This window comes from Anopheles coluzzii, chromosome 3 (genome assembly GCF_943734685.1).
Source record: "Anopheles coluzzii chromosome 3, AcolN3, whole genome shotgun sequence".
Taxonomy (NCBI): domain Eukaryota; kingdom Metazoa; phylum Arthropoda; class Insecta; order Diptera; family Culicidae; genus Anopheles; species Anopheles coluzzii.
Window position 1 is genome coordinate 71388773 of NC_064671.1, and position 27402 is coordinate 71416174.

Consider the following 27402-nt stretch of genomic DNA (forward strand, 5'->3'; position numbering starts at 1 on the left):
TCCAAAGTAGTTTTGGTGTCCTCGGGTTTATGGCGTACGGTCGTGTGAGTGTGTGTATCAAGGCCCCCTGACGTAAACATTACGATAAAACAGATCATGAAATGGCCGCCCATTCCATCATGTGTGTGACTGCATGTGTGTTTTGGAGGGGATTTATTTGTTTGGTTTGGTGCCACCGAGCCGATTAGCTTCGAGCTTCGATTGGAAGGTAATGATTGCGGGCTTGTTTTTGGGGATGATGGGTGTGCCGTCATGGTGTGAGCTTTGGGCTGGATGTAAAATAGAGGGTCGGAGTTAATTAGAAGAGTAGCAAGAGGGAGGCTATCAAGCCGAACAGGCAGGCAAAGCTTACTGATGGCTTGTTTTGCTCCCGGACTGCAAAGAGATCGTCGAAGAGTGTGTGGGAAAGTATTTATGGACGAAATCATGGAGTTGATAGTGTGCAACGGTACGATATCGCGTAGAGTCAGTTGAATGAAACATTAGGGATGTCTGATAATTGCCAGTGTGTCATAAAATTGCAAGTGATGGAGAAATGATCCTTATCAAAACTGAAGTGATTATTACTGAAGCAGTTAACGAATATATAATAATATTGTTGGAAGCATTTTCAACATACTGTATCTTGTTTTTTAAACAAAAGTCCTCGTATTACTTTGCCTTCCTGGTGGTATGCATTAATGTTGCGTTTTTCTGACTAACTTTACTTTAATTTGTTTGAATTTGATTACACAACTTTTAAGGCAAAATTGATGATCTTGAAGCATTTTCCCACACAAATTAAACGAAACATCTAGGGAACGAGTCAAGTTCTCTCTTATGCGTATGAAAAATGAAATTTATTAATAAGGTAGAAAACAAAAATAATGAAAAAAGAGTTTCAAGTTGTAACTTCATCAGTAATATGCAATAAAACATTAAAAACAATAAAAATGCTTTAACAAATTAGTCGACTTAGTAATTTTGTAAGGCACTCAACATACATTACTTATTTTATGTGTTTCTTTTTCTATAAAGATTAAAACGCTCATTTGTTTCACTGGATTTTCTACAGTTGTTGCATATTCCTATTAATTTTATTATTTATTTTCATAAATTCTTTACTTTATTTGAAATTTTACCTTTCGAAGTGTACCGTGTACGGGCAATAGACATTAAATAACGTCCATTAACTTTCTCGCTATCACCATTTGCATCAGGTGTACTTATCAGGTTCATTAATTCCGCACTAAAACCATCCAAACGGAAGGATTACCACTAATCTAAGGGGCCTTGTTTTTATCGCTTGACCTTTCGGTGCAACACAGGCAGTTAAAGGACAAGTTACTACAACACACAGAAAAAAGCATCCCGTAAACTATTACATCTCGCTTCGTGCGTAGGATGATGTCCATCCATGTACCCGAATCGGATCCGCTCGCATAATGTGAGCGTCCTCCCACTCTCACGTAATCCCGGGGTGGGCCACACTATCAATAGAGCGACATCGTCAAATGGACTATATCTCGACGCCATGATCTTGATTCAACAAGTAACCGGATGCCCTGCGTTGCGCTTCCCTGGGCCGGCCTGCTTGCTCTTCCGCCCGATTCGGGCGATTGTTTCGATGTCCCCCTCTTATCCTTATGTCCATTCTTTCCGTACCATCGGGCAGACGCATTTAGCTAGCATCAGCTAATCCTTCGACCCGGCACAGTACATCGGCACGGCATTCGGTTTATTATCCACTCCGCTTTCCTCGCTTTACTCAAGCTCACAACCTACCCCTACCTTGCCGCCATCTTCGTTCAATGACGGCCGAGGCGAACGTCACACATGACCGGTTGCTGACGTTCTCCCGTTTGTTCGTCGCCTATGTCTGCTTTTATTCATTATCCGTTTCGCTCCTGATCCAAGGGCTGCATTCTTCTCCATCCAACTCCTCCACCTCGCTTCAGGCTGCCCAACCATCTCCTGTGCTCCTTTACCTCCCAGAGCGCCCAAGTTCTCTAACAATAGCCTACAAAACCGCAGCCGCAAGAGTTACCATCAAATTAATTAGATTATCTACCCACAACTCTCCTCCGCTTCGGGCCGTCCGCGGGTACCACCGAGGCTCAGAAATTTCGTGGCCACCTTATACTTTGCGAGGCTGACCCGAGAATTTCGGACCGGCAGGCACGCGGTGCACCGGGGTCAGTAGTGCTGTTTGCTTGGCCACGCTTTTACCATTTCCAGTTCGATGGTTTCCCGTGCGGTTGGACGTGTAGCTAATCGAATTGAATTACACCGGCAAGCGGTAAATGCATCCCCCACCGTCCTGTTCTCCCACAGCAACCGAGGAAGAAAGGTAAGGTGCACTATTGCTTTTGTCCACACACTAACACACGGTCGAAAGCTCCGTGCCGTGATCAGTCGGGCGAAAATGAACACAAACGCGTGCGCGCGCGCTTGTAGCGCACGTTGCGGTCACTGGGTAAAAAGGGACGGGGCAAAGAAGCCTGGGGGGCAAACCAACTTCCACGCTTCTAGCGACGGCCGGAACACATATTTACATTCATTTGCATTATTTGCCAACAAAAGGGTCACTCTCATTTATACGTATGATTAGCATTATGGGGATGCCTCCGCCGTCGTCGTCATTGCCGCCACCGTGCTGATGTTGCCAGTTTTGTGTGTGGCACTGTGCCCGGGCCTGGGCCGGTCTCTGCATGACGCTGCTGCCCAAACCACACAAGCGTTGAAAGAAACGTGGCTGACTACACATCCGGACGGATGGAATCAGCAGTAGCAGCAGAAGCAGATCGCCCTCCGGAAATGTTTGATTAGCTGCTGCAGTGCCAGATAATTGAAGTAGGGCGAGTCTTTAAACCAAAACGGCTCTGGGCGATGAAATTCGGCATTCGAGCACACATGTGACGTCAAACCCCGTGGTGACCGGCATGGTGATGGTGGTTTTGTGCTGCAAGCTATATGTATGCTGATAACGCTCGAGAAGATAGGTGGGTTTTAAGTTAGTTATAGGGACACCATCAGGGTTTTTGTGTGGTTGTGTGGTCAACTCGATGGTGCTACAGTGTGCTCTACCCTCCTTCGATACAATAGCTTCAATCAATGTTAAAGCTTTTGGAAAGGGAAGCTTAGAATGTCATTGTGTTTATATAGTTGAGCTTTTCGGGATGAAATATTCACGTAATTTCACCATAGTTTATTGTATCAATTTGTGTAATCACATTCAATTTCCGTGACTTTTAAAGGTATTGAGGAGTTTTGCAATTCCGTCTAGTTTTTTGTACCACTAGAGATTCCACAAAGTCCAAAGAAATGTAATCAAAAGCTGAATTTATGCTCACACGAAAATGGTTAGTTCATTCAAAATATAACATTTCTACAATTGTTTTGATGCAAAAGTCATACAGTTGTTAACAAAATGTTATGGAACGAGATAAAAGCATTAAAGCACTTTACGATGTTAATAACCAAGAATCAAACAAGTTGAAATACATGGCAGTTTATCTACAGAATCTTGGAATCTGGAATCTTTCACCATGCGGCAGATCTTGGAGAAGCAGGCTGAATACAGACACGACACATGCCATCTCTTCATCGACTTCAAAGCCGCATATGATAGCATAGCCAGGGTAAATCTGTATGACGCTATGAGCTCTTTTGAAATCCCGGCCAAACTGATAAGCCTAGTTAGAATGACTATGACCAACGTCACATGCCAGGTGAGGGTGGATGGAAAACTCTCAGGACCTTGTGGTAGACCAAAGGTCTGCGCCAGGGGGACGGGCTTGCTTGTCTCCTATTCAACCTGGCGCTAGAGAGGGCCATCCGTGACTCGTGGGTGGAGACTACGGGAACCATCTTCTGTAAGTCAACCCAGATCCTGGCATACGCTGATGAAATAGACATCATTGGTCTGCGGCTCTCCTATGTAGCAGAAGACTACCAAGGGATCGAGCAGGCGACAGAGAGCCTCGGATTGCAGATAAACGAGGCAAAGACCAAACTGATGGTGGCAACATCAGTATGCCTACCAATAAATAATCAGAATCTACGTAGGCGTGACGTGCAGATAGGTGAACGCACTTTTGAAGTCGTCCCACAATTCACCTATCTTGGGTCAAAGGTCAGCAACGACAATAGCATGGAAGCTGAGTTGCGCGCAAAGATACTGGCTGCCAACCGGTCATTCTACAGCCTGAAAAAGCAGTTCACCTCAAAGAACCTGTCGCGACGGACGAAGCTGGGACTATATAGTACCTATATAGTTCCGGTACTCACATACGCCTCTGAGACATGGACACTGTCCAAATCTGACGAAACCCTCTTAGCCGCGTTCGAGCGGATGATGCTCAGAAGGATACTTGGCCCCGTATGTGTGGAAGGACAATGGAGGAGCCGCTATAATGACGAGCTATACGAGATGTACGACGACCTCACTGTCGTGCAGCATATCAAACTCGCCAGGTTCCGGTGGGCTGGCCATGTTGTACGCATGGAAACGGACGACCCAGCCTGTAAAGTCTTTTTAGGCCGTCCCTAAGGACAGAGGAGGCGTGGTAGGCCCAAATTGAGGTGGCAAGATGGCGTGGAGGCGTCCGCCATTAAGGCCGGGATAACGGACTGGCAGACGAAGGCGCGAGACCGTGAGCGGTTTCGGACACTCCTGAGGCAGGCCAAGACCGCAAAGCGGTTGTAGCGCCGGATAACAAAACGTCAATACACAATATTGTGTAGCGAACAAAACTATCAATTTAGGTGTAGAAAATTTAACTCTTCTGACGTCTATTTTAAATACCAAGGGCTTGACTTACAAGACTTACAACTATCAAATTTATAGCTCAAAACACTCCCATGCTACTACTACTAAGCGAAAGATGCAGGAAAAACTACAAAACCAAATGGTAGCTGGAGATAAGGTTCGATCGCGTGCCCTGCTAAATGACAGACTAACTGCTTACCTTGGCACCATTCTGGCTGTTCTATACTTGGACAGCAAAAAGTGAAATATAAGCTACGCTGTTTATCTATACACAAAACCCATCATCATTATTTGTACAAAAATACGCATAAAACACACACATGACGTCTCTATTTTGAGCATTGCTTATTTTTTTCTGCTCCGATAATAACACAAATCAGGCAGTTACTGTGAAAAATATCCCATAATACACTCCTCCCTTACTAGCCGCTCAGTAGCAGTAACGAAATCAGCTATTGATTTATTTATCGCTGTGAATGAGCGCGAAAATCGTCCTTCACAGCACGGCGGCTTTCTCACTGCTTTGCCACAGTGACAAACTGCAGTTAAAAGAATAAACACATATAACGCTCCTCAAGGTTGGGGAAATCACTCCCCGAACAGGGCCCCAAACTCATCCCTTTTACGGACGTATTGATTTAACTCTCTTGTAAGAAGTTTCCCCTTTCCGAAGTGGTGCATGTTACAAAAGACACTTCCGGCTAGTGTTGGGCTGTACTAGTTACGAGCCGGAGAAGGGGATGTTCGTTACAGTATTCCGGGACTTCCCATTCGATAGCTACATGAGAACTGTAACTGTCGCTGGAGCCTTACCCCGTCCCCGTCTTTTGCTGCGCATAATTTATGACTTTTGGCCCGCCGTGCCGTGCCGAAGATGTAAACTGATGAGCTGTTATTATCGTAGATAGCGCACGAGCCAAACAGGGGATGGGGAGGTTGGGAATGGGTAGCACCGAGAGCGGAATGTCCCATTCCTGCATAAACGGTGCCTCCGGTGGGTCTGGTACGGAAGGGGCCACCCGGCACGCATGCTCACATAAATCAAAAGTTTGATCACAGCCATGCCAAGGCCTTGGACGGTGCCAGGCTCGATGACTTTTGCTACACCCGCTGGTACACTGGGCACGGCTAGCTCACGCACGGGCGTGCCCCTTTTGGTGCGCACCGAAAACCACCGCCTGGAGCTGGTATTTACAAATGAATTTGATTCCCACACACACAGTGACGCGCTTCGATGGAAAAATATTTTTCCCACAGCGCTGATAGAACGAGGTAAGCTCGGCAATTATTACAACAGTTTGAAATACTTTTCCCAGAGCCCCAGTCAGGGGGCTCATTGAAGGCATGGAATGCGGAAACAGGTTCGCTTAATTAATGTTGGAATGTTGCTTTTAGAAGCACAATTTTACCTTTAATCGAACAAAATTCCTCATAAAATGAAGTTATTTTTTCGCCCTGGTTGTGGGTGAGCATTAGTTATTACGTTTTACAGAAATAGTTTCCGACCGAATGCATCTCGTTCCAGGGTTTAATTAAAATGATTTCTCAAAGTTAGAATCGAATCCTTTAGAATCCTCGGGCATCACAGGGTTCATGATTGTTCCATGTTTAAGGTGATTAAACATACGAGACCTATCGAATTAATGAACTAATATTTAAAATCCTGCCAAGATGGTTTCGTTTAAAATCATGAAACGTTGTTTAAATTGAAACAAAGAATGTAACGCTGCAGATTACGATCAAAGATGGGAGCGTCTGAGTAGCGTATCTACTGAAATGTAATGAACACCTCGTCCGGTTTCTACGAATTGTAATGAATTATGAAACAAAGGCCTTTTAAATTAAGCCACACTTCCAGTAGAGCACCACACAGAGCAAGTGCTATGTGCCGTATGGCCACAGTGCTCCGAGCTCAACTCGCTTAACTTCAGCTTCCGTTGTCTAAAATATCAATTACTTTCGGTGACCCATAAAAAGCACCTCCCTAAGCACACTAACCCTACATGCATCTGCACTCAAACGGGTTTGACGAAAAGAGAGAAAGAGAGAGGAAAAACAGTTTCAATACTTACCAGTACAAATGAAGAGCACAATGAATATTAAATTAGAATGGCACATTTTGTTGCGTTCCTTCAGAGTGGACATCTTCCGTGCGGCCTTCGTGCTACGGTGCGCTGTACCGGCGTGTCACAATTCATAGAAGACTGAACCTGTGTGTTAGGAGGAGAAGAAGCAGCAACATGAAATAAATATTACTCACTGGGTTTTAATCCAGCCCTTGAGGGGGGGACATCTAAACGAGGGAAAAGGAGGCGAAAGGGAAATGGAATAAAACTTTACGAAATGCAGCCCGGGACATTCTTTCGTTCTCAGGAAAAAGGCGGTCAGAACCAGTAAAAAAAAAACAATACAAAACTTCTGAGGCCCTCCCATAAGGGACAGTCGATTGTTCAGCGTGCGAATGGGACCGAGTTCCTTTGTTGTGGTGGTGGTGGTGGTGGTGGTGATGGTAGTACGTTCATCATGGCACAGCATTTACAGGCAGACAGGCTTACACTCACAAACCCAAGCGGCCGAATCGGACTGCAACCCGATTACACAGTTGGCCGATTTCCAAATCACCAAAAGGACGACTCCCTCCAGCGCTCGAAATCCAATCCCATTTTCTGCAGCTTCTGCAGCAGGGCCGGAAAGCGTTGGAAGGGGGAGCTCCAAAACTCACTTCAAGTGGTACAGGGGCGAATAATTTTCTGCAGCAGAAGAGAGGAAAAAAACCAGAACGAACGAAGAAAAAGCTCATTCTCGGAATCACACACACACACACACACACACACACACGCGCGCCACGAGTCCAAATGTTTTATGCAGTTGTGCTGGAGCCACGAAACACGATCATGCCGAAGCTTCGGAACAGATGCTCACGATTAAATCTTATGACAGACCTGCCCTGGCCGCACTTGCACCTTTCAGTCCCGCGGGTCCCTCTCGTCGGTGACAAAGCTTTCCCAGGGTTATGCCTACGTGGGCTTATGGCTTTTTTTTTGGGGGGGTGGGATTTAGAACTGTTCTTCGACACAGACGCCACGCCAACACCGACTGCTTGTGTAAGTGATAATAGACAATAGGTGTTATCTAACCACAGCCATCCCCGGGTGCAATCTGTGGCACGATAAACTCCCGGGCGGCAGTCCCGGGCTGGCTCTACATTGTGGGAAACCATTTCCAGAAGGTTGTTTGATTATATTAGAGGAAAGAAAGCAAAGAAGTGAGCAACCTGCTCTGCCTCTAGACACACACAAAGAGACTCAAAGCTACCGGTAGTTACGGGAACTGTTTCTGGGCAACGCTCGCCTGCTATGGTTCCGGTTATTTAGACATTCCACCAACAGGGTGGCGGTCACCAGCGTTTCCAGCCCGCTGCATCAAGTCCATTGTGATTACAGAAGGAGAGACAGAGAGAGAGAGAGAGAGAGAGAGAGAGAGAGAGAGAGAGAGCGGAGGAGTTGGAATTTAGGTGGCGGGAGAGGAAAATAAAGCCACCAAAATGTTCTAAAACTCACCAAAAGTGCAACCGAGCGATGATCGACGTCGCTCCTATTACGACAACAAACACGACAGCTCTCCGTCTGACTTCTTCTCCCTAAAGCAGACTAACGAAACGCCAAAAAATGCCTCCCAAAGAAAGCTGCTGCTCCTACTCTCGAATGTGGAGGGAACGGAAAATTACAGCACCGGGGACGCCGGTCTCGTTCCTTCCACCGTCACGCTTCAACGAGCGTTTCTCGAAATTCGCGTCACAGCGCTCGCGTCCAGCGTTTCTGCCTCTATCGAAAGCTTATCATCTCGGTGGGTGGTTTGCCGTACCGGCCTACTTTGTTTGTGACTTCTTTTGTGTTTGCTTAAACGCAAATTTGCTTGCGCCGAGGCAAAAATGCTCCAAGAAGGTGGAGTTTTCTTTTGCTTCTTTTGTGACGTGAAAAACAGCAAAGAAAAAGAACCGTTGCCCACAACGGAATTCACAGCGGAACCACCACCATGTGAGGTGGATATTTTCTTATAATGATTTCATATTATTTTCCTCCTTCTCTTTCTCTCACTCTCTCTCTATCTCTCATTTATACAGCAACATTACTGCCATAACCGTTGAAAAACGGCGCTGCTGCTTTCAAGTTCCTTCTGCGGTGCAGGAAAATGGCTCGCTTTAGCTAAATTACAGCGCCGGCAGTTTCCGATCCCGCTGCTGCTGCTGCTGCTGCTGCTGCTGCTACCGCTGCTCATTAACGATATAGCCTCAACCTTCTTTACACGACGGACAATCGTTTGATAGCTGCAAATGGGCGGCCACCGGCGCCATTGCTTGCGAGCCCGGGTCCCGCTCAAATTAAAATTCAATTTCGGCACACTTTATGTCACCTAATTGCTTCGGCGACACTTTGTTCTTCTTTTCGATGGGCCCATGTTTCCTTTGCCCGGGTCTCAAAATTTCCACCACAGGGCAGGGGAGAAAATCAATAATGTTGCTCGGCCCTAGCCTACCCGGCGGATGCTGGCGCCGTTGTGCAGTTTTTTTTCTTCCTTTCTTTTCTGCCGTTTTCCACCGAATTGGTCACCGATAAAAGATCAAATTTCAAGCAACCTATTACACAATAGATTGATTCACATCATCATCATATTTTTGGGGCCCACGATAGAGCGCATTAACCTTTTTGGCTCATTGGGAAGATGAACACATACACACACACACACACACACACACACACACACACACGCACACACACGGGTGGATAAACTTCATCAGCTATTCAACTTGATCCATCGTTTCTGCTCGTTACTGGGGGTCTGGTCAGCATCGAGCCGAAAATTGCCGGCTCTTTTGCTTGAAACCGTAGCTCCGCAACCGAGTTAGACAGGCCGGAAAGTGTAAGAGAAATGGAACAGCCTAAGAACATCCGCCCAGCAGCCGGCCCAGTGACTCAAACCGCTGTATCGTTGGGTAAGTGTATGCGATAATACCGAACCGGGGCAAACGGGCAAACACGGGACGAGTTGATTATGCAAAAGTGAAAATTGTCTGTGCGACTCATGCGCTTCACTCTATCCGACACACGAAAATACAACGCAAAGAGGAGAAAAGGAAGAAAGGTAAAGCATACCGGCACACCCGGCAGGGGCTGAAATGTTCCAACCGGCCACCGGCCCCGGCTCGACCGATCAGAGAGGACGAATCAGAATTGGTCAGCCAGAAAAACCAATTTTCCGCCCTCACAACTTTGTGTACCGGAGTTGTCTTTTTTTCTCTCTCTCTTTTTTATACCACTCCTTGTTCTTCTCGTCACTCCTCTTTTCCTTTAGTCTGTGTGCCTGTGGCTGTCGGATAAAAATTCATATAAGTTCATTAGTTGTCCTTTTGATACGGGATGGGAGCGAGCACCAGGCTCGGTGAGGCGCTGGCGTCTGTGCCTGTGGACACGGCACCAGCAGCACTACTAGACCTCAAACTTTGCTCTCTCCACGACCCGACTCGAGCTACCCCTGGGCATGATGTTCCCTATTCCGGATTGGCCGGGTGCCCTCCTCCAACCAGTTTAATCCTGCATCCGGTTGAGGGATCCGATTTTGCCCACAGAGAAAACTAAATTCTCGCTCACTGCGTCTGTGTGTTTATTTTGGACTTTTCGGTAAACTCTATCGAATTAGGAAATTTTGTTTGACCCAACTTCCTACCCTGCAGGTGCGGAGGAGACGCGCCACCATTTTCCCACCCGCAGGTTCCTGATCCCCCCTTCCTGACTCGATCTACACGAAAACGATCTCGAGTTTGACCTTTTCGGCAATGCCCGAAGCCTCGAACGTAAACGGGAAGCAACGCAAACTCAAACACAGGCAGCGCAAAACGGTGGCGTTTCAGCAGCCCCTCCTACCGGGGTGGTGGTGCAGACGCGTGGTTTGATGGAAAGCGCTGGGTTCGTGGAAAAACTTTAACTTTTTCACCCTCATTTGTCATTTTTCCTCCGGGCGGCGCTGCGTGCGAATCCGTCTTCGGCGCAAACCATCGTTAAACGTAATCAATGGGTACTCTGCCTTGCTGTGTGTGTGAGTTTGGAAAATGGGGAGAAAGAGAGGTTGACGTACAAGAGGCTCGCAGGAAAAGACGAAGCCTCCCGGACGACTGTGGTTGGAAAAACTTGATGACCGTATTTTCTTACAAAACGTTCCCTCTTTTTTTTGGGTTGGTTTCTTTGTGCAAAATTGCTCATGTTTCCAGCGGCGAAAAACAACAACAGCAAAAAGGAAAAAGGCAGCCACTGTGTGGAATAGGTTCCGCTGTGTGTGTGTGTGCATGCTTTTATTTTGTACAAAAATGTGTTCGCTTCTACCCACTTTACGCGAACGGTTATTCTTGTAAGTCAACCTTCATCCGGGGGTGCGCGTACTCGTTTGTATGATTTTTGTTCTCCTGCCTGGCTGAGAACGCTCTCTTCTTTTTCTCTCTTTCCAGTGTTTTTTTTCCTTCTAGGACGATTCTCTTTCCTAAAGTAATTTTGCACAATTTATGAGCGAAAGCAATTTTGAAAACTTTTGCCACCCATAAATTATAATCAAATGAAAAGCGCTTTCGCGTCGTGCGAGCGACCAAAGGAAAGCGACCGCCAACCGAACAGAAAGGAGCGGCAGCAGCAACAAAAAAAAAAACCTCCCAACGAATCGCCTCCCCTGGACCCAAAACCCGGAGGCCGGATTATAATGGTTTGGTCATGATTTGCCCGGGTGGTCCCGCTCTTGCTAGTCGCCTTTTCGCTCACACTCACACATGAAGTGCTTTCGCACGGTTCGCTTTAAGTGTAACAAATTTTGAGGACACACAAGACAGCAGGAGGGGGAAGGGGGATTGGGTGGGGAAAGAAGCCAGCAATTTCGTTTAGGAGAAAAAACTAGAAGTTATATCTGAATCACGACCTCCAAACGGGCAACAAAAAAAAAACAAAAATCACAACCTCCTCCCTTCAACCAATGGACGCAAGGTGAGTTGCGTCGCTATGTGAGTTAGTGAATGTGTGAATGAGCTTTTTTCTCATGGCTCATGGCTTGTTTGGATGCGCCGTCGCTGGATGCTTTTGTTCCAGGAAAAAGCGCTTCTGCAGCTCATGCGGTTGGAGCTGCTCTGGGACGTCATTCGGCAACGCCACACTATCACGAATGACTTGGATAGGGTTTTCGGTGAATCGAATTGCTTCTTCGTCACATAAACCCCGGTACAAAGTGTGGTTGTCCGCAACGAGCAAGAGCAAAACAAATGGGAAACCAGCAAAGCAAAGGAATACATACGCTGGCAGCGCTAGTTCCAAGGATACCCCTTGAAACAGGAGTCGGCCCTGACTGACTGACTGACTGACTGGCTGGTTGACTGTGGCACAAACTTCAAGCTCAAAAGGCGTTTCGTTTCAAGGCGACGAGCGGTGAACAACTAACGCTCCCCCAAAAAAAAAAAAAGGAAATGAAAAATAGCAATATTTATTCAAAAGTTTCCAACACCTGCCACCTGCAGCGCTTTCTCCGTTTTTCCTGTGTGGCTGCTCTGCATTCATTTCACCGCATCGCTACCGGGGACCCGTTTCATGAATTTAAAAAAGCAAGCGTTTGCTCTTCGCTTCAGCGAAGGGAAGAAAAAACCAGACCCAAAGCCCAACTTCAAACTCAACGGAGGATTCCCCCGTACCGCGTGGACAAGCATTTCGCATTTTTGGTACTAGTAAAGCCCGACTGTTTTATTGTTCCACCGACTTAGTTCGTGTGTGTCTGTGGCTGTGTGTCGTTGTGTTTAAATGCTCATGTTCATCCATTGCGCCCGGTGACTAAACGGTGCCGAGAATATAAATATTCATTTTTTAAAGGCGCAGCTTTTTGGGTGCGCAAAACAAAAGGAAGCAAGAAAAGCAGCGCACTCCGTCCCCAAAGGTGTTGACCCAAGGTGTGCGGGTTTCGCTTTGTAAGCGCGAGCTGGCTTGGGGAGGTGGTTGGAAGGGTTTGCGCGGTAAACGCGGATGGTTAAACGTTGTAAAATTGTCAACTTTATATTCCGGCGACCAACGTTAGCCCACTGACGGGTGAAATAAAAAAAACCCTTTTTTTCGAGAATGCTGTGTCTCTGTGCCTTTGTGTATGTGTGTCTCTCTCTCTCACCCACTCTGTGATTACGAGAATGAATACTATCGTCTTTGGGGAACGATGGAATCATAATGAGCAGTTTGCAGTTTGGTGTGAGGGAAAGCGAAAGGTCTCCCTGGTGGGAGATGTTTTCCGCACCCCCCCTGGAGCTGGAGGTGAAAATTGATGTCCAAAAACTACGCCCAACCTGTCCCCCAAGTCCGCACTACGGATTTGGTGGTGGAAATTGGTTGGAATAAATTTTCACTTTGAAAAACAAAACAAAAAAACGTACGCCATGAGTAAAGCTTTCGCCCGACAGCAATGTGATGGTGGGCGATTTTGATTTTATTCGCCGCTTGTTCCAACCGCCCACACAACACACTGTCCCGCCTGGCTGACGGGGTAGGATTAATGCTCCCACCACACACCAGAGTACAGACAGGTTGAACAAGCAAACCTCGTTCGGTTTAGTATTTTATTTTCCCATTTCCCAAAGCCCCACAAACCTCGTACCCAAGCGCTCCGTTTAATGTGGCATTAAGCGGGCTGGCTACTTAATACCTAGCTGCGTCCCATTCCAGCACGCCAGCGCAAACGCGTTTTGTAATTTGAAATAAATTGAAAACAAACCGCAGGTAATCGTCGCGATCATCGCGCGGGCGTCCCGCCTTTGGATTGGGGCAAAAAGCACAGCGCTAAAAAGCTTTCCCCGTGCGTTTGGGCGCAGAAATTAAACTCTAAAATAATTATGTTTCTCGTAGAATTTAGCGTAGGAAGTAAAAAAAAACAACCCGCAAAAAGGCGTAGAGTGTTGAGATGAGATTTCAAACAAAAACAAAAACAAAAAAATAAACAGGAAGGGGTGGAGGAAAATCTACATCAACATAAAGGAAAAGTTTGCTGTCGGGCGGGACAGTTGACTTGATTTCCTTTCATGTTAAATTCATTAGAAACTTTCGTAAGCTTCGCCGCTCTTACTCAAACAAGAAACAGCAACACGAGAAAAAAAGCAACAAATCCCCTCGAACAAAAAAGGAGGAAAAAATGGGAAAGAGTGTAAGCATAAGCACACATTACCGGACACAGTAGGAGTACAGGATGCCGAGGATAATGGCGGAAGGGGGGACCTGCTCATCTTAAACTCATTTCCAAATTGAACTCTTAATATTTTACTCACCTTGTTTGGTTGTTGTTGGTTGTGTTTGTGTGTGTTGTTGCTTCACTTTCTACCTTTTGCTTTAGTGATTCTGCTTCTTGGAAATTCACTTCTTTTTACGTTCTTCCTGCTGCCGCTGCTGCTGCAGAGTTACTGGAACATTCAGTACGCGTTTCGTTCGGGTTCGTACTAACAGTCAGCTTTATTTTTTACATCGTTTGAACTTGTTGTTAATGTTTTTCTTTTCTATAATAAACCTCTCTTCCTCTCTCTCTCTCTCTGTTTTAACACTATACAGCCTTTTTTCCTTCCTCTTCTTACCGAATTGCTGCAGTGTTTTTGCAGGCCCCTTTTTTTGTTACACCCAAAATTCGATGATCTCGTCCACAAAATTTTTGCAAACTTTTTCCAACCAACCACGCCCAAGCAACGCGCGACGGCTCAGAACTGTCCCGGGGAAGGGTGTGTATGTGTGTGTGTGTGGGAGGGGATTCGTCCCTTGATCCGGAGCTTACTTGGGCGTTGTTTTTTTGTTTTCTATGCTGGGTGGGGTTTGCTTTTTTACAAGCTTACAAGAAACCAATTTCTTGTGCGTAACACGTTCACTCGTAGGGCTATTCCGAGCTGGGAAGCGTTTTCATTGAAGAAGGATTTAATTTTCACCGCTTCCCTGTTTGCTGTCCCTCTATGCTGACACACGTGCCTGCGAGGGTATTAACACTTATTAGTCTTGCAGGGTCTTTCTCTCTCTCTCTCTCTCTCGTTCGAGCGAATCTACCCAAATCCGTCCGTTTCGTGTAACAAAATATTGCGTAGGTGCTTTGATTTTTGCTTCACCTTGCCTCGCTGGATGGATAAGATCTAGATGCTTCTTCGAAGATGTGTGTGTGTATGTCTAGCTGCCCACACATCAAACAAGCAGCACCAGCAGTCAAAAAATTGGTTGCTCACACCCCGGGGGCTGAAGCTTCAACAAGTAGTCGACAACAAGCTACTCAACGTCGTTTCTTGAAGCGCTTTAACGAATATTCCTTTTTGGCTAGATATAGGACCGTTACGTTTGCTGGACTACGAACTCTATACAATGATATTTATAGTACTTGGATTAGTAGAAGCTACTATGTATGTATATATATGTACGCTGCTGCTGGCTATATGTACTTATAAACAGGGAAAACCTGAAATGAAAAGAAGCAAAAGAGAAAAGTTTACCATTAGTTGGACACGATGTAGCTATGTTTAATCATGCCTAGAATCTTACGTGCAGCAAAAGGTGTGAGCAATAAAGCGCAATAAATCATGAAACTTATCTCGAATTACATCGTTTGCCATCTCACTGACCTTCACCTAACCGAACCGTAAGTGGACGGGGTGAGAGAAAGAAACGGGAACAAAAAAGAAAATTCCCCGTAAACCTAAAAAAAGAAAAATGTCCTTTCCCCCCCTGCGGCGGCATTATGAGCGTGTATGAAGCACTAGAAAATCCACCAGAATAGTATATTAACTGACTGGGCAGCAGCAACAACATCAACAGCAGCGTCAAACACTATAAATAGCAGTGTCATCCGACTGTCACGTACCGGGCCCGGACATTGGATCTCATCGGTGCACACCCTTTAACCTTTCGATAACCGGTGCGATGCGGGAGTTGTGTGGCATTTGAACACGAGGAAATGAAGCCATCACTTGCAGTGCAAAAGCTCTCTTTGCTCGGCCTCCCCGGGGGAGGGCGTAAAGGTGATTGAAAAATGAATTTCACACAGAAGCGGTTCACACCTGAAACCGGTGTACACGGTGCACCGGAAGAACAAATACGTCAAAACCGTACGCCTGCACCATCAGCATCGTCATCTTCTTCTTCGAACCGTGTCTGCCTTTGTGAGTTTTGTTTTTGGTGCCGTTTTGGGGCACGATCGATTTCGAAAACGAGGGCCCGGAAATTGCGACACTCGGGTGTAAACGAGCGCCCTCGGGGTGTGTTTGCGAAGGTGCGAGATTGAGTGCGGGTTTGGACCGCAACAGACACGGACCAAAAAAGATACTTTACCCTTAACCGATATCACAGTGAGAGAAGAGAGAGAGGGAAAAAAATAATGGTGCAAGATATCGTCCAGGAGCCGAACCCTACGGCCATGAAATGGTCAGAATTGAGGATCCATTTGCATCTGCCAACCAACGAACCAGAAGCAGCGGATGACGGAGGAAAAACCAAACACGGGCCATTCCTCGACAGCAACAAAAAAACCAACCCTTCAATGGGCCGGAACAGGTCCCGGTTTTTGGGTGAAGTTTTTCCGAGAAACAATTCTTACGGCAAGAGTTCCGGCGTGCTATCTTGCCCGCCCGACTTTTGCCGACCACGCGGAACGATGCCTTTTGGAGCAATTTATTAACCCACCTTAAGCCCTGTCATTTTTTGTCACCCTTCACCCGATTCTCGGTATCGGTTGCTGTGGTGCGTTGCGTTTCCTGCCCTCCTGCCGACCCGGCATCATGACAATTGCCCGTGGAGTGGGATATTTGTGCTATTTTAAGAGGGGCCTCTCGGCCCGATGGTAGAAAACAAATGACGGTACTCGGCGTAATCCGAGTTTAATCGGAATGTTGTTAACTAACTGCTTTCCACTTTGATGCTTCTAGTTTTTTTTCCCTTCCACCCACCTCCTTATTGGACACAAGCAACGAACAGCCTCCTACTCCGGAGCCGGACGGATTGAGTTCGCTCAATTTATATTTATTGTTTTTGCCCGTGTCCACTCGGGCCGTCCGTTGAAGCTTAGACACTTCTTAGAGAGTAACCCAACATGGGAGCAACAAAAACAGTCAGATGGAAGGGTTTTTGGGATGGCCCTGCGGCGTTGCTAGCTAATGTTTGATGTGCTCAGAAAAACCACACCAATCAGCAGCAAAAAGTCATGCTCGGTGATGCGACGATCGGCTCAGACGAGTATCAAGTTGTTTTCCAGAAACAGCTAAGAAACCTGGGGGATGCTTCAGCTCAGAAGTTTTGCGATTTGTAGTTTTATGCTCGAGAATGAAGTCACACACAAACACATACACTTTACTCTTGTTAGCAACTCCATGTGAAGTGCAGGCAACTTTCTAGCGTAATCTTTACATCCTCACAAACAACCAACCGAGGGGAAAGGCAAATACAAGCCTTCGGTAGCATGCGCTACCGCTTCGGTATGTTGCACCGGAAAGCCCCTTGAATGCCCATTCGCATCGACTGAAGAGAACTTTCCCCATGCCAATGCCAATGGGTGTGGGTTTGGGCTAGAGCACTCCAACACAAAGGCGGAAAGAGTACGTTCAGTTTACGATAAATACTTCCCGCAACACAAAGGCACGCCGCCGTTCTGCTCCGAGATGGATAGATCTTGGGCATGTCCCGCATGTCCCAAGACGGTCGCACTTGTAATGATGAGAGTTTTCGGGAGGGAGAAGGACGTGGTGCACCACAAACGCTCCGAAAGCTGCACTTGTCTCTGGTGGCACGCTGCAGTATGCTTTCGAGTATGCTTTCCCGTTTGCCAGTGCCGACAAACTTATTAAAAGTTATGCCAGGAAGGCGTTTGTCGAGCGTTGCGTGGAAGATGATGAGGATGATTGTCGTGACGGAGCAGAGCAGTAGCTGCTGTCCGGGATCCTGGCTTATCGGGATAGGACGGATAGAGTGAGGTTTGAGAGTTTGGAGTTGGCTGCGTATGTGTTTTAAAAGATTAGGGAAAAGTTATTTGCCGGAAAAGAAAGACAAATACTGCACAGGAGCATTGCAAATAGGCATCACATGCAGGATGCAAAGATAAGCAGTGAGCTTGCTAACATTTGGGAATGGGAAAGCGTGGGCTTTGTGCAGGAAACTCATTATTAATTTAACAAACGATTATGATTATTTGCATTTGCTTCGGAGTCGTTCGCTGGAAGATCTAGCAAGTCGCCAATTAATTGTAATTCGAGCACACTGTAGCACAAACTCATTCCCTGAACACAGTAGCAATCTTGTTTTTCTATCAAAGATATTGTTTCTTTGTCCTTGAGTTCAAGTTTTTTTTCCGTCTTGCTTCACGCTTAATCTTTGTCCAGGATGTGTTTATGGCACGCTCTCATCGCCAAACACCATTAAAAAAGAGGAGGACGCTTTCAGCAACAGCACAACTTGCATGGTGGCCATTTCACCAACAACCGCCGAAGTAACATTACAATTGAATCAAAACTTTCTACACAACACACCGAAAAAAGAAGTAACCTCCGAACATGACACTTTCAATAAAAATAATAAAAAAAGCTCTCCCGAAACACATCAATGTTTGGCAAACAGCAATAAACGCGCGGCGAATGTTGTTGGCTCCCGCTTGCACGCGCGCAATACTTCCCCTCCTTGCTTAGCTGCCCCCCCCCTCCAAATTGGTGCCCGAAAGTGGCGACGAAAGTACCATCAAACTCACGACAGAACATGCCGTTGGACGTTGCTGAACTTCCGACGCGGGCGCGGGCCAACAAACATTTCCGGCCACAATTCCCGTTAATGTAATGGTCATGTCATGAACTCTCCGAAATGACTTCCCAAGCAAAGTGGATTGTAAAAGGAGACGGCGGAGGAGCGGAAATAGGATGAACTGTGTGTGTGTGTGTGTGAGTGTGTGTGTGTGTGTGTTAAGCCTTGTTGTGTGTTGTGTGACAGGGCGCTCATGTCCAGTTGGAGTTGGATCATAAATATCTTCAACTATAATTATGTGCCAGGGCTCAAGGGGGGAGAGAGTGTGTGTGTCATCTCTGTGTGCCAAGCTGCCAGGCGAATGCACCCCAAAGCTGTCTTTAGGTGTGTCCGAAAGGGAGTAAAAGCTCGTCGTTGTCGACATCTGTGTGGGGACGACGCTAACGGACGACCGTCTCGCGCGTCTGACACAGCGTCGTGGTCGGGGGAAGTTTAGTGCCACACGAGTAATTAAGCCCGCTTAGTAAGGAGTCCGTCAACCTCAATCGCTCACAATACCCTTCCCACAACATGTGTGTGTTTGTGTGGGTGTGTGTTTGTGTGTATCCGGACGGACGCCTTCACAAATGTGTCAGCAACTCGTACCCATCAAGCTCAGCAGCTCGGCTCGAAAACCGACAAAACACGCGCGTACGCGGTTGCACAGTTCGCCACAATGACAAGACATTTCCCTTTTGAGTTTGAGGTCATGAACGAGGGGTGGGTTTGGGGAGAGTGTTTGGGAACTTGGCGTGCTGTAGAATGATGTTGTGCGAGGACTCTTGTTCTTGTGTCGCTATTCACATGATCCGGCTTAACACTATCAAACCTCAGCTGGTGCTGCTGCTAAAAAGCCAATCCCGAGACGTGCCTGGAATGGATCGATTTTTAATAAGCTGTCAACGGATTTTTCAAGCCTTCATCCTTTCTTGTGGCGCGTGTGTGTGTGTATGTGTGTGTTTGGAAGTGGTTTGCCTTCGTGTACAACTTTAGATTATTAGATTTTGTCACCTCACATCACACACCGGCAGGGCAGGCACGATAGCCCGGGCAACCTGAACAACAGCGACCCGGGAGGTTTGCGATTTTCACCGAAAGCTATATTTGTACGGGGTACGAGCAGTTTCGAAAGCCTGGAGCCCAAACCGCTTGTGCGCAACTTTCACCTTCAGGGCGCGTGCGTGTTCCGGTTGGGAGGGGTTGGGGAGGCTGCAGGAGATCGAAAACAATTTCATCTCTTTACCTTGAGGCAGCCACCGGAAGAGTGCTGGCACAAAGCTCATAGCTAAGCTTGTCAGGTATTCGGCGAAAAAGAAGCACCCCGAATCCGGCGAAAAATACACACACACACATACACACGTGTGTGTGTAAGGCAAAAGCAACAAAACAGAGAGCAGCTTTCAACGGGATGAGTGGTGGAACCAAAATAGACCCGTCACCAGCAGCAAAACTACCGGGGCGCTTCGTATGTTCGGGAGGGAAAAATAAAGCTTTTCGGCTTCCCGAGTTCCTTCTGCCCGTCACTGCGTTACCACGTACGGAAAAAGGATTTTCAATTAGGAACAGTTTTGTTCTCCGGCCGAGTGAGATGCCGCATCGTGGTGCAGTTGTTCGACTGCTGCTGCTGCTCGGCCCCGGGGAGGGCTGACCTAGCCTGCATTTGAATGATGATGTTCTCGGGCGCGCGTGTCAGCTTTCAATGTTGGGCTGCCAATTTGACCAACCCCGGCATACGAGCGTAATCTCATTTGAATGGGATGGACGTGTGTCGTATCGCTTTAGTGGAATTGGATCGTCAAAGAGGCAATAAGCCTTTTTGCTTCTACTTCTTGCCATCGTTAATGTGAAAAATCAATCGAGCCCAAGCAGCAGAGCCGTGCTTCAAGGCTCCAAGTGCGAGAAAGCTCCGTGGTTTGATGCCGGCTTCGCCAAATCGATTGCCGTTTGTTACAGACCGTACATCAAACCGTTGTGGTTTGAGCGGGAGACACGGGAAAAGACAGGAGGAAGAGATAAAAGGGAAACAGCTGGCATTCGGTAGGCTTACCAAGTGATTGAGTTTGATTGCTTGATGGACGATTGCCGAGAGGTGGAACACCGGGGCACACCATATTATGTTTTGATTGGTTATTTACGCCGTGCTTTATGTGGCGCTTGTAATGCAGGATGGCAGGTTAGTTGATGGTTTCGGTCGAAGGAATTAGTAGTTATTTACAACTATCTATTTAAGGGTGTCTAGAGATATGACTTTAGTTGATCTGTATTTCTTCACTTTTAAACAATCTTAGTTGGTTAAAGAAGACAATATTAAGCTGAAATTTTGAGAACACGTATAGTTTGATAAAATATTTTAGGTGCATTAGGGGTTGAATTTCAAAACGGACGTTACTACTTACTGGTGCAGTGCTGGAGCTTGATTTTAGTACATTATTTACTCTTTAAGATAAACGAACTGTGTTTTGTTACCGCAGGACTCCACACAGCAAAACACGGAGCGCAACATAACAACTGACAGCTTCCAAACGCTTCAATAAACGCTTGCGGAAGGAGGTGAAGTGTTTCATTACCTGTCGGACATCGCAGTAGGTTAGTAGCTTTTCTACGAGCAATGAGCGGCCTACTAAGGATATTCAAAACATGTTACCATCAAAGAAGCGTTTTCTGAAGCGTTTGGCAGCTGTCAGTTGTTATGTTGCGCTCCGTGGTATGCTGTGTGGAGTCCTGCGGTTAGGCATAATGTGGAATAACTCTTTCATATGTGTTTTATATCTGTTCATAGCATTACACCCTCTTTGGAGAATCTCTTAGCCAAAACCCAATCGCCAGATAAAGTGAGCGCCAAAGACCCTAAGGTTAATGTCTCCTTTCTACGAAAATCGTCGTCCTGTGTGATTAGTGATGAACAAAGTGCACAAAGTGTGACGCAAGAACCGCATGCGGTTATCTTCCCTATTTCAAGGATGACTCTTTTATCCTTCTAAGAATCGTCCATCAAAATGTGTTTTCAATTTGGCTTTTTAAGTGCTGCTGTGAACGTATTTTTAGAGCGTATTTCCTGATTCAGAGTGGCTTCTTGATAATGTTCAGTTATGAACCAATCAGAGCCAATAACACTGGAGAATTTACAAATTCCAATCGGTTGTGTAATCAAGAACATTAGCTCATGTATCGTTGAATGTTACTACTAAACTACCACTATTTTTGTGTGAAAGTTGTTGGCACGGTATCGGCCTCATGAGAGTTACGCAGCCATAATATTTACAAAACAACGAGCTGTCAAAAACAGCTCTAATGGTATGCAAAAGGCACCCAAGAGAGCGCACCCTAATTGAAACAAGCTGACTAAGCTGAAAAAATAGGGCCAGTTAGGGGAAAGCTCGATGAAGGTCGCTAAGTGAGGTTACTCAGCGCCAAGACGGATCAGCTGTTTAAGAATAAGCGTCATTAAGTCAGTTGCGAATGAGAATCGAGAAAAGACAAACCAATTTTTTTAATTGATTGTCAAGAATCAAATACGCGGCCGACAGTTGCCATAAAACAAACCTGTGTTAAAGAGCCTCAAAATAAACAGATAGCTGGAACCGTAGTAACAAAAGGATTAAAGCTGCTTTCAACAGTTTTTACAGAGTAATCGGAGCTTATTGCTTAAATAGCCCAGCATCTTTGCTTCAATTTGCACAATTTTTATGTGGTTTTATCTCACACTAACACATATTTGTTATATCAGAATAGCTTCAAAGAAAATCACTCTAATGCTTGAATACATTCAAATCTATCTTTACTGCGTTGCTTTTCCTGCAACTGTCTGTGGCTTTTTCTACTCTCGCTAGCAGTCTCTGAAGCAGAAGTCTCTGCAGAACCTGGCAAAACGAATTCATCAAACTGTAAACATTAGTTTGAATGCTTCGTTTGAATGTAGCAAAACTTCCATAATCCGCACTAGCTAGCACCATCCCAAGCGCATTCACAAAACTTTTTTTATGAAAATCCAACCCAAAAGATAAACATAAATGTAACTAAACTTTTGACCCTGCATGTTAAGCGTACTGAGAACTTATCTCATGACTATAAAAAAAACAGTTTACACAAATTAGAGCTTCATTTGAAACTGTTTCACATACCATTCCTTGAATTCGGACCAAAACATGACACAAACAAACAGGACAGAATCCTACAGCAAATGTGGTGGCGTGTCACCTGCAACAACAAAAAAAATACAACGTTTCAATATAAAACTCTTCAAACGCTTCCGTTTGAAGTGCTAAATACTTTGAACTGCCGGAAAGGTTAAATGTGTCAGCAAATTATTTTCTATCATGTTTGCCCAGTCCAAACGTATAGGGTGTTACTTTTTTTTGCTGCTTTTACCATGTAATGACGTACTTGTCAGCATCATCATTGTGAGTAGAGAAAAAATGAGACAAGTAAGTGGAAAAATGTAACACGCACTCACACAGATTATGAAACGATTTTTCTACCTTTTTATGTTGGTATGATACGCGTCAAAACGATGGCAGCGCAGTAGGGAGCGCAGTGGGCCTCAATCACCGGGTGACATAAATTGGAAACGCAAATTTCCTTGTGCTCATGGTAGGATAACTCTATGAGACGATTTTCAGCAAACGAACGTTAGAACACACATACAGACAGACACAGTACACAAACACATACAGCTGAGTCAAGGGTCACGGTTCAAGGTGTTGTGCTGGTAACTATTTCACCTTGCGCGCGCGCGACGAAAAAAAAGCCCCTACGACGAATCCTTACGCGTGTTGCAGCGCACAAACGAAACACAAATCTTTGTCCTTCTCTATTTCCCTCCCTATTCGGGGGAGCTTTCTTCACTTCCCCCAGCCGTGCCGTCAAAACATTCCAACAATTCCCGTCCCGGGGTGACCCTGCGAGATGGTTTACACTCAAACAAATGATGAAATGGGAAACGAGAGCTTAGAGAGCGCAAAGGGAGAACGGGGAAAAACACAAGAAGAAAATAAAGTATGTGGAGCAAAATCCCACTACAAGCACCCTCCATAATCGTGCTCGGTGTGTACTCCATAAAATTCTATGTGAGAAGAGAGGGTAAGGGAGGACACCCGGATGGATTGTGTAAAGTTTTCTGTGTCGTGTCGCCTCGAGTGGATCCTTGCTCGAGTGGCCACTTGTGCCGGATGAGTTGGGACAGTCCGAAGGAGAAGCTGCACCTCTTTACTGCCCTGCCCGATCCTTGTACGCTCGCGCAATCAAATGCATTTCATCTTGTGTCCCTTTCCACTCCTTCGTTCACCCTACGGCCATGTCTGGCCCTTTGATTCCCGGCCCGGCTGCACTTGGATTCGTTGACATGGTCGTTTCGTTCGGTGTTTGCCGTTGTGTCCGCGCAACATAAATCGTGAGCGAATGTAGCCAAACGTGGACATTGCAGCTGGGAGGAGCGCAAGAAGAAGAATGTTTATGCGCTGGTTAAATTGCAGAACGACTTGTAGCGCGAGGTTGTCGTGTGGCTGGTGTTAGTTGCGCCTAGCAAGGTGACAGCTGTGAAAGTCAAGCCAAAGTGTGGAGAGCGGAAGTGTGTGGTGTGTAAAAAATACATTCATCTGTACACTCAATGGCTGGTTATCGCCTTTCCCTCCCCGGCAAAAGGCACGCTTTGGATTATTATTTTTCCATCTACGAAGGCAAAACTTCTTCCGGTTTTGCTCGTCATCGTTCCCCGGGCTCTTGAATGCCCAATTCCTAACAGCTCGCACGCACTTGTCGCATGACGCAGCACGCCCTGGACTAGCACACCGAGGCCCGATGGCCCGTTTATTGGCCACTGCCTTCCTTCCTCTACCTCATCCCTTAGAAAGTCGCCTGCCTGGTCGAGAATCATTACCCCCGAGGGGAATTTACGGTTGTGACGTGCCACTCACAAAGGCGCAAGGCTTGTCAAGCTGTTGTGTGTATGTGTGTATGTCACTGTGTGAAAAACCCGGAAAAACTCTCTTTCCACAGAGCCTCCCGCTCCCTTCCTTCCTCCCTTGAGAGGTTTACCACGGAGCCGGACTTGTTGAAGACATGTTTCCTGACAGGGTGTGACATAAAATAAATAAACGTAACAGAAGAGAGCGGTGAGAAGAAAAAAAAAACACACGAAGCAGTGCGTTTTGATGTGCGAACCAGAGCTGACTTCTAATGACGGTTTGAAGGAAGTACATGCCTTTCCTTTCCATCTTCCACCCATCCAGGCTCTCACGTCATCGTAGTAAATTGAATAATTCGATTGCGATTCGAAACGAGCGAAGCAATCACGAGCCTGACACGATGAAAATCCGTGAACGATGAACGTGGGACGGTTCGGCGTACGTTCACGCACTCACTAACAGTAAGTGTGAATGACTTTCATTATGGTGCGTGTAATGGGGAAGGGGAGGGGGGAGCCTTAATAAGGGAGGAAATAATTAGAAATAACCACGTCTCACAAACGTCCTCACCGAGAGGGAAGCAAATACAAGGGCGAGAGATTGACATTAAAGTGCCCGCACACGCGTAATGCCAGTGTCAACTATCAGTGCGCGTGTTGGACATGGGAAACATGGGAACAGGAGGAAAATAAAACAACCCTCCCCTCTTCATTCCCTTTTCTTTGTAAGTACCTCCGTAGTCATAAACTCGTCCACTAACGTCAGAAAGAGGCAGCGAGAGAGAAGAAGCAACGAAGCCAGATTGGTATCATAAAAGGTCGTAGCGGTTGTACGCGGTAGGCTCGGGTAGTTGGTGCCTTAGAAAGCGGCATTACGGTGGCAGTCAAACCATAAAAGAAGGTGTAAACATGACACCCTCGTCGCCATATTATTGCCCGCTCGACAGCAACAGATGTGTGGCCTGCCAAAGGCCGCCGCCGCCGCCCTAGCTCCACCAGAAGGCAGAATGGCGCTGCCGCAAACGGCGCACGGCGCTGAATTATGTGTTTTATTTTTGCACCTCCGCGGTAGCTGGGTGGTTTTGGTGGGTGCAATAAATTGTCCATACTTTGGTTTAAACCAGGTGCAACTAGCAACGGGAAAGGAGAAAGGTTTCATGGATGGTGGTGTTTTTCAAAAGAGTAAAGCCCCTCTAAACAGGAGCAGTTGTAAGTTATCCTCAACGGATTATAGTGCAGTAAAGTGAATTAAAGTAAATGTTTTTTTTAAGTTGATTTCAGTATTTACTGTTGCACTTCAAATTATTTTGATACGACTGACATTTGTTACTACGTCATACAGAGGCTCACTTGAGTGACATTAATGAGAGGTGTTTAATTATTGGGCATGATTGTTTGATTAACTGTGCGGTAGCGCATTCAAGGTTTTGATCGCTTCGAAGAATTATTTTGATCAAATAAATCAAATCATGTGATTTGAATGGAAGGGTTGGGTAACTATTTTAGCTTTCCGCTCCAAATAGCTTCTCACCTTTCTTTGAAATTGTATCAATCTGTTATTGGAACAATTCAGCTGTTATGATTACGATGGTATCTAAAGCGCAATTATCATGTAATACTGGGCTCGTTTCATAACTAATTGTAACTATCGATGAACATGGTGCTTTGGTTGGAATTGATGTGGTAATCATTTTGAGAGTAATTTAATACGAACGAATGAATCATCATTTCGATTTCTAAGTAATATTCCCTACAATCCCTACATAATGTTTGCACAAAAGACAAAATTATTAAATATATTCATATTAAAATTTATGGTAAAATTAACAAACATGATGCAAAAACTTCTAGTGTAACATATTCTCACAACAAAATATAATCAATAAATTTTATATTTAATGCAATTTGTAACATGGTATTTTATCCTTGCAGTTATCCTTAACGGTTCTTAACTTGCAGTTGGCCAGGAATGATTTATTTCCATTCAAAAATCCTAATCAACATGACCATTACAACAACCCTGTCGTTTATTGTGTTCACAAATTTGATTATTCGAAGAAAGCGCCTAGATGTATGCAATTTCAATTACTTCTGTTTTAAACGATGGTTTTGCCTGCATTAGGGGAAGGTAGGTAAAGACGGACACTGTGGGTAAGATGGACACATCCCATAAATGCATGAAAAGAGTAATTTTCGAATAATTCAACAATGTAGAATCCAAACTGAAGGTAAAACAACACATTTGAGAACATTTTTGGCATAATATATGTATAAATGGTTAAATTCACGAACAAAATAAATTTTCAATCATGTGCACCCTTGTGGATCTAATTTGACTACTACGGATCTTAAGCTCTACAACTTGTATTGTTTATATTTCCGGAAGTTTTATTTCATGAATGGGTTGTCGTGATCATTAATGAAAAAACTGGCGAAAGAACGAAAATGAAAGCAATACAAAATATTGTTTTCTGATGGTTTAAACATTCTGACACCAAAGCGGGAAAGACGGACACTTTGTTGTCCATCACCGAATTTATTGGTTTATTTTACTTCTTATATCAATTGGTGATGAATATATTTCTTCAAATACCTTAAATAAGGATATTCCGATGCTATAAATCAATCAGTAACTAGAGAAAGTAGTGAAATAAGCGAGAAATGAAACACCGGTCAAAATAGTAGCCATTCGTTATGCTATTACTCGCTCGATGCTGATGAGGCGCTTCACGAAATCCAATATCTTTTCACAACTTGGACAACTTTAAGCAATAAAAAGATGAGGCATTGATACGACATTGTTCAGGAATAGATGAGAAATTCTATGGGATTACAAAAATCAAATGTTGAATTTTGACATGGTGGAAAATGGATTAAACTATTAACAAGTCCCTCATAAATACTGGGGTCGTGGTCTTTTCGCGGAGTAATTTCCTTAAAGGAAGTTCTAAACTGTTGTTCTGTAGGCT

At 45.5% G+C, this 27402-nt stretch overlaps 1 protein-coding gene across 2 annotated transcripts in view; it reads right to left on the reverse strand.

The window, feature by feature from the left end:
* The window catches only part of LOC120956935 (zwei Ig domain protein zig-8-like), a 52889-nt gene that overhangs the window by 19958 nt on the left and 5529 nt on the right, over positions 1 to 27402 (reverse strand). For both annotated transcript variants that reach the window (XM_040378768.2, XM_040378766.2), the window contains exons 3-4: positions 14076 to 15232; positions 6823 to 6960 (exon numbers count right to left, since the gene is read on the reverse strand). In XM_040378768.2, the coding sequence (XP_040234702.1) occupies positions 6823 to 6895 (73 nt within the window). In that variant the 5' untranslated portion in view covers positions 6896 to 6960; positions 14076 to 15232. The remainder of the gene's footprint in view (positions 1 to 6822; positions 6961 to 14075; positions 15233 to 27402) is intronic.